At 43.4% G+C, this 8,159-nt stretch overlaps 1 protein-coding gene across 2 annotated transcripts in view; it reads left to right on the top strand.

The window, feature by feature from the left end:
• The first annotated feature begins 282 nt into the window (after nt 1–282).
• Nucleotides 283–8,159, top strand: part of TRPM7 (transient receptor potential cation channel subfamily M member 7) — a 110,129-nt gene continuing 102,252 nt past the window's right edge. Inside the window, exons 1-2 of one of the 2 annotated variants that reach the window (XM_023509974.1) lie at nt 322–563; nt 801–1,072. In XM_023509974.1, the coding sequence (XP_023365742.1) occupies nt 1,058–1,072 (15 nt within the window). In that variant the 5' untranslated portion in view covers nt 322–563; nt 801–1,057. Of the gene's footprint in view, nt 564–800; nt 1,073–8,159 lie in introns of both variants that reach the window. The other variant, XM_023509975.1, reaches the window with a different exon arrangement.

Genomic DNA, 8,159 nt, shown 5'->3' with positions numbered 1-8,159 from the left:
TCCAGGCTACATCCTGAACGCCTGCAACCCTAACCTTCTAGCGCTGATTCCGATCTGTTCCGGGAACTGCGGCAGACTTTTGCGCAAGCCCCGCCTAGGTGGGAGTGGGTGGTGGGACACTCGGTGGGTGGAGGGACACCCACCCCTCTGGAGAAACCCGGTAGGGCAGAGGCGGGGGCAGTCGTGCTCGGCGCGTGCGCGCGGCGCGCAGGGAGGCGGCCTGGAAGCCAGGGAGCGCGCGCCCTTCACGTGACCCCACCCGCGGGCCGCGACGCACACGACGCGCCTCTCACGTGGTCTCCAGCCCCGTCGCCGGCGGAGGCGGGCGCGGGCGCGTCCCTGTGGCCAGTCGCCCGGAGGAGTTGGTCGTACAATTATGAAAGACTCGGATTCTGCTGCTAGAGCCGGAGCTGAGTTAGTTCTGAGAAGGTTTCCCTGGGCTGTCCTCGTCCGGCGGCCCCTGCTGCCGCCTCCGGAGACGCTTCCCGATAGATGGCTACGGGCCACGGAGGAGGAGGTGGTGGAGTTGCTGCCCTTCCGGAGTCCGCCCCGTGAGCAGAATGGTACGGGACCCGCGCAGGCCTGGGCGTGGAAGGGGCCCGAGGGGTGCAGGTAGTGAAGGGGAGACCTCGCAGGCAAGTGTGTGTGTGGTGGGCGCGAGCCGTGTTGTAGGGGGCGAAGGACCCCCGACTCGCCTGGAGCCTTCTGGATTTGCCCTGGCGGGACGGGGGTGCGGGGCGGCAGCAGGTTAGCAGAGCAGGCACGATAGCTCGTCACTGGCTCCCGGTGTGCCTCTCCAGGCGGCGGAGACGCGAGCCGGAGACCGCCGGACCGGCCTGAGCTGGACTGGGCTGAGCGGCCGCAGAGCGCCAGCCGCAGAGCGCGCAGTTCTCCAGCGCCGCATCTCCTGGGAGCGCGGTCCTCCTGGCGCCAGTTGCTGGCAGATAAGGAAGCCAAATGCTTTGCTCAGGTTCAACGTGCGAAAACAGGGGCGGCTGAAAGGGTACAAAAAAGGGGTAGATGAGATGGATCTGGAGCTGTGCCTTGTTTGCTGCGCATGAGTACTCTACAGGTAACGTTTTCTTTTTGGAACCAAAAGGGAGGAAGTTGACAATATTGACGGTAGATCTGGTTTGGAGTAGCAAGAATCAGGATGAGGAGGGGGCGCTGCTGTGGAAACCAAGACCATGTGCTGCCAAGATTTAAGTCGAACTTAATCTTTTGCCCCAGAGGAAGGTCAGTCATGTTTTAAACAAAAAGGTGGAACGGAGAGAGGGAGACGGTGCATGCAGCTTTGCCAGGAACCAAATTTGAAGGTTTTTTTTATTAAAAAAACAAAAGTTAGGACGTCAAGAGCAGTGAACGTATTTTTGGTCAGTATTTGAATTCGATAGGCTTTATGCAAACAACTCTCCCTCTACTGGAGACTGGCAGGTTTACTTTTCTCTGGGAGCTAGGTTAAGTGCCTTAGAAAACTGAAATAGTTTTACTTATACCACAGATGTAGACTTTGAATAAATAATCTTCCATTATTTTCCACCACCTTTGGTAATGTAAAAGTCAACAAAAACGTGATCATTTTCATAATTTAATTAATTAATTAATTAATTTTTTGTTTTGTTTTGGGGTTTTTTTGGCCGGGGCTGGGTTTGAACCCACCACCTCCCTGTATATGGGGCCAGAGCCCTACTCCTTGAGTCACAGGCACCGCCCTATTAATTTATTCTTGAGGCAGTCTAGTTCTGTTGTCCAGACTAGAGTTCTGAGGTCAGCCTAGCTCAACAGCAACTTCAAACTCTTAGGCTCAAGCAGTCCTCTTGCCTCAGCCTTTGGAGAAGCTGGGGCTGCCACTACCCCCAGCGGATTTTTTCCTGTTTTTAGTAGAGATTGGATCTTGGTCTTGCTCAGGCTGGTCTCAAACTTCTAAGCTCAAAGGATCTGCTCCAGCCTTGGCTTCTCATCATGCTCGGATTACAAGGCATGAGCAACCATGCCCAGCCCATTTTCATATTTTTTTATTTCTATTTTTTGGGGACAGTCTCACTTTGTCACTCTGGGCAGAGTGCTGAAGCAGCCTCGTTGACAGCAACCTCAAACTCTTGGGCTCAAGTGATTCTCTTGCCTCAGCCTCCCAGACAGCTGGGACTATAGGTCCCTACCACAACATCTGGCTGTTTTTAGAGACGGGGGTCTTGCTCTTGCTCAAGCTGGTTTGGAAGCTGTGAGCCAGGTGAATCCACCCACTTTAGCTTCCCGGAGTGCTAGGATTATATGTGTGAGCCACTGCGCCTGGCCTCATTTTCATAATTTTAAGCAGAGTTTAAGTTCTTCTATTGGCACTACATTTTAAAACATTATTTATTTAATTACTCAAAAAAAACCTACAGTCCAGGTTTCACTTCACTATGTTGCCCAGACTGGATTCTAATTCCTGGGCTCAGGCAAGGATATGGGATTGCAGGCACTCACCACTGGAACCAACCTGGCCTGTATTTTCAAATTTTTTAAATGGATTTAAGGGAGTCTATTTGGAGAGGGGAAGTTGAATCCAAGTATATAGTTTTAAAAAACCAAGCCATTAATACAGTGTAGTGATAAATCATTTTACTTTATATTGTACGTTCAAACATACTACTTCAATATTTAAAAGGAAAACCTTTAGATACATGCTTCATCATCTTCAAAACCATTTATTGCTTCCTAATGTTGATTAGAGCAGCAGACTTCTTTGTTTTTGTTACCTCAGGCGCCCTTCTCAAATCTAGCCTCTTAACACTATAAATGTCTTGCTATCTGCGTACTTTGAAAGTGCCTTCCAAAATTAAGGTGTGGTCTAGGTTTCTCCTGTTTCTGCTGCCTTTCTTCTTAAAGGCCAGTCCTTCATAGCAGGTACTCTCCCCTAAACAATATATTAGACTCCATAGTACACCATACTTGGCATACAGTCTGAATTCAGTATTGATTGGCCAGGCAGTTAACAAACCTGTTGATTCAGCAGGAAGAAGTTTTAACTTTTATTATTTATTTATATTTGTTTGTTTGAGACAGAGTCTCACTGTTGCCTAGGCTGTAGTGCATCTGTCTAGCTCACAGCAACCTCAATTCCTGGGTTCAGACAGTACATCTGCCTTGGCCTCCGAGAATAGGATTATAAGTGTGAGGCACAACTCCTGGCCAAAACTCTCTCTTTGCCAGTGAGATGGCTCACACCTGTAATCCTAACACTCTGAGAGGCCAAGGTGGGTAGATTGCTTGAGCTCACAGGTTGGAGACCAGCCTGAGCAAGAGCGAGACCCCATCTCTAAAAATAGCCAGGCATTGTGGTGGGTGCCTGTAGTCACAGCTACTTGGGAGGCTGAGGCAAGAGAATCACTGAGCCCAAGAGTTTGAGGTTGCTGTGAGCTATGACGCCATGGTACTCTACCAAGGGCGAAAGTGAGACTGTCTCAAAAAGAAAAAAAAAATTGAAATTAAGAGACTTTTTAGATTTCACACTATGTCTTTTTTTTTTTTGAGACGGAGTCCCAAGCTGTCGTCCTGGGTAGAGTGCTGTGGTATCTTAGCTCACAGCAACCTCCAGCTCTTGGGCTTAAGTTATTCTCTTGCCTCAGCATCTCTAGTAGCTAGAACTGCAGGTGCCTGCCACAATGTCCAGCTTTTGTTGACATTGTTTAGCAGGCTGGGGCCGGGTTTGAACCCATCAGCCTGGTGCGTGTGGGCAGAGCTCTAACCACTGAGCTACGGGTGCTGAGCCCAGTTTTTCTATTTTTTAGTAGAGACTGGGTCTTGCTTTTTGCTCAGGCTGGTCTCAAAGTGGTGAGCTCAAGCTATCCACTCGCCTGGGCCTCTTAGAGTGCTAGGATTATAGGCATGAGCCACCTCCCCTGGCCACTGAGTTTTTTTGATTGCTACTGAGTTGTATGATTTTCATTACAATTACCAGTTAAGTTTTTCGGGTAACTTAAAACTGGGGTTCTTCATACAGTATTGATTTGTTCAGCTTCCTTAATTTTTAGATGTAAACATTTACCTAAAAGTTCACCTTGGTATAGCGCCTTAACACTGCATAATTCTTAATGTAATCTGTTATTTAAGGCATTTACTTCTGGTAATCAGTTTCTGCTTTGACACTAAAAGCATATAAAATTTTTCTGTGTTTTAAAAAGCTGTAAAATGAATTAGCCAAGTGAAAAAAAAATACAAAACAAAATTTAAAAAAAGTTAAAAAAACTGGAGCAGAATCAAGTTTTGTAAAAATTATCTGTCACGGCTACTGGAAAGTCTTGTTTTATTTGCTTGCAGTCATTTAATTAGTGATATTTTCCAAGCATTGTGATAGATACTGGAGAGGCAAAGAAGTGTTAGACAAGTTTACTTTCACATACTTCACATTCTGATTATTCATTAAAAAATCTGTCCAGGGAAAGATACATAAAGTAAACATTTAATATCTACCATGTTTCAGGCACTGTGATACTTAATAGCTTTGAGGGGCAATTTAGTTGTGGAAAAATAAGGATACTCTGATGCTGTTGTGTGGATTACTATGAGAGTATATTATAGTCAGAGAGGAAAATCTGGGTTGGCTTGTCAAGAAGTTGATGGTACGTTTCTGTAAGACCTGGAAAAAGATGTATTGAGGTGTATTAGTCTAAGAGCACTGACCTTTATTGATTGATTGAGGCAGAGTCTCACTCTGTTGCCCTAGGTAGAGTGCCCTGTCCTCAGAGCTCACAGAATCTCAAATTATTGGGTTTGAGCAATCCTCTTGCCTCAGCCTCCTAAGGTAGCTGGGATTACAGGCTCTTGACACAACACCTGGCTTATTTTTCTAATTTTAGTAGAGATGGGGGTCTTGCTCTTGCTTGGGCTGTTCTCAAACTCCTGAGTTCAAGCAATCCACCCACATTGGCCTCCCAAATTGCTAGGTTTACAGGCATGTACGCCTGGCCTGGGAACTGGCCTTTAAAAGAAAAGAGCATCTTTAGTTTCTTCTGGTAACTACTATTGTACAGTACTGTACATAGTTTGGAATGAGTGGAATATGGGATGATAAAGGATACTGATGGGAATGTTATGAAGATAGGCAAGTCAGACGTAGTTGCTCATTTCTATAGTCCTAGCTCCTCAGGAGGCTGAGGCAAGAGGAGGGCTTAAGCCCAGGAGCGCGAGATTGCAGTGAGCTCCAGCCTTGGTGATAAAGTGAGAGCCCATTTCTTAACAAAAAAAGAGGGAAGAAAACAGATTTCAGAAAGTAATGTATGTCATGTAGAGAGTTCGGATTTTATTTTAGAGATGTTGGGGACCCATTCTAGGAAATAATATGAGGGTAAATAAATTGTGTATAGTTAAACCAGAAATAAATTGGTAAGACAAGGCTATTATGTAAGACTCTGACAAATGTGGGCTGAAATAAAAAATTAGGAGCAAGGAAGAACAGGGATGTTAAAGAGTTCAACTTTTTCAGAAGTTGGTCTCTTTTGTGGAGTAATGGCTCTCAATTTATGCAAATAAATGATAATAATTGGGCATACAATGAAAATGTAATACATATAATTGGAGTTATTACTTAAAATGTGCAGATGTAGTAGTTGAAAGCAATACTTAAATATGCATTAATTTTTTTTTTTTTTTTGAGACAGGGCCCCAAGCTGCTGTTCTCAGTAGAGTGCTGTGGCATCACAGTTCACAGCAACCTCCAACTCCTTGGCTTAGGCGATTCTTTTGTCTCAGCCTCCCAAGTAGCTGGGACTACAGGCACCTGCCACAACGCCTGGTTATTTTTTGTTGCAGTTTGGCCGGGGCCGGGTTTGAACCCCCCACCCTCAGTATATGGGGCTGGCACCCTACCCGCTGAGCCACAGATGCTGCCCCAGTTTGAACAATTTCAAACATGAATTTTGTCTCTTCTATAATCTCTTCCATTTCCTCAAATGGAAGCATAATTTTAAAGCAAATCTCAGACACATATCATCTGTAGATATTTTATTGTGTGAATGTCTAAAAAAAATCAGGACTCTTAGCACACCTAAAAATTAATTCCTTAATTAAGTAAATATTTAACATATTTCCTTTATTATCTTGTGTTTTACCCATTTAATTTATTTGAATCAGTATCCAAGGAATTCTGTTTGTAGCATTTGGCTGATAACTTTGAGTCTCTAGCACCCTTTCCTTTTTTATTTTTCCCCGTTGTTGTTACTGTTTATTGTTCAAAACCCCTGATCACTTACCCTGTAGAATTTCCCACAGTTTGTATTTTGTTGAATTCAGCCCTATAGTGTCATGAACATGTTTCTTCCTGTGAACTAGTGGTCAGATTCTAGTTTCATGTTTTGGCAATACTCATAGGTAGTGCTGTATATTTTCTGTTGCATTACATTAAAAGGCATCTGTTGTTTGCCTTTTTTCCCCTTCCTTCCTTTCTTCTTTCTCTCTTTTTGTCTTCCTTTCTCTCTCTCTCCATTTCTTTCTTTTCTTCTTCCCTTCCTTCTCTTCCTTTCCCCCCTCCCCTCTTTCTGTCTTTCTGTCTTTCTTTAGTTAAGGTTGACCAGTGGGTTCCTATGGTCAGTCACCCGATCTTACAGTTGTGCAGAGTTCCCCGTTGGTCATTTACTTGACAGTTTCAGTAGCAGTAGTCTTTTATTTTTTGCCATTGATCCATCATTTCATTCTGGGTTCCTCTTTCCCCTTTCTTTTTGGGGAGCCTTTTAGCATACAAGTAAATTATGGGGTTTTTTTGGTGATCATCTGTTAAATGTCTATGTTAAGTTTGGTACCTGGAAGCAAAATTCAGAGTGATTGAGATTACTTTATTTTTTTTTTCTTTTAAGGCAGAGACTCAGGTAGAGATAGAGATTACTTTATGATATAAACATTATTTGACTGTTCATGGGGATTTGAACTGAGTTATTTACATGAACCAATAAAAAGAACTTAGATGGATGTTAGTTTTATGTATTTTTTTAAAATTTTTTTTGAGACAGTCTCACTGTATCACCCTCAGTAGAGTGCTGTGACCTCAGAGCTTACAGCTTAAACTCCTGGGCTTAAGCAATTCTTTTGCCTCAGCCTCCCAAGTAGCTGGGACAACGGGCGCCTGCCACAACGCCCGGCTATTTTTTGTTGCATTTGTTATTGTTTAGCTGGCCTGGGCCAGGTTCAAACCCACCAGCCCTGGTGTATGTGGCAAGTGCCCTAGCTGCTGAGCTACAGGTGCCGAGCTAGATGTCACATTTAGATGGTGCTTTGTAATTACTAGTATGTGAATGTAGCTTTTGACTTGCAGAATTGGATCTCTTCTAGTTAATGAGAAATGATTGGTTCTAATTTACATTGTTAGTACTTTCAGAGATTTTGTTGACTCTTGGGTTAGTTCATTTTGGATTTAGAAAATTGCCTAGATCTTTTAAACCTGTTTTTGAAGGTGTATGTGTTTAGTTTTCTGAACACATAGAGGGTTTCCTTATTAAAGAAGGAAAGTTTGGTGTATAGAGGTAAACAATTTTTGGAAGTTGGTAGACTTGACTCTTGACCTAAAAGTCTTTGCCAAGTCACATCTTAGGAGCATCACTGTTAACTTTTCTGTTTATGAAAGGCAGATGATCATCTTTCCTCTACTTGACCTCAAGAGCAATATTGGGACTAAATCTGTGAAGCACTGCTTCCCTTTTAACCATCATGAAAGTATGTTCATGACAACACCTAAACTGTCCAATTGCCAAGTTCTGGAAACCTTAAACTTTGGAAACCCAGGTCCTCATGGAAAGTAAGAAAAAAGCTTTTGAAGAAAGTAATTCCAGGTATATAACAACCTTGAGACCAGAGTTCACTGATAGAAAAATGTGTGCAAAATGAAGTTTAATAGAATTAGTTTTTTACTTTTTTGCTGAAAACACAATTTGCTACACTGGCAATTTTGGGGGCAAGTTTCTGAGAAAGAGACTATTACCTTAAGAAGGAGAGAATGGTAATTAACCTAGAAAGACAGGGCATATGTGCCCTTTAGTACATGAATCTTAGTCTTTAAATAGTCTTAGTCTTTAAAGAGTATAGTACTCTGGGCTAAGAAAAGTGTTTAATAGGCTTTAGACTTTTATTTATTTATTCTTTTTGGAAACACAATTTTGCTCTGTCACCAGGTCTGGAGTGCTTTGGCC

Source organism: Otolemur garnettii, unplaced genomic scaffold (genome assembly GCF_000181295.1).
Source record: "Otolemur garnettii isolate 467f Iridium unplaced genomic scaffold, OtoGar3 scaffold00011, whole genome shotgun sequence".
In the NCBI taxonomy this organism is placed as follows: Eukaryota; Metazoa; Chordata; class Mammalia; order Primates; family Galagidae; genus Otolemur; species Otolemur garnettii.
This window is presented reverse-complemented; position numbering and strand designations above follow the sequence as displayed.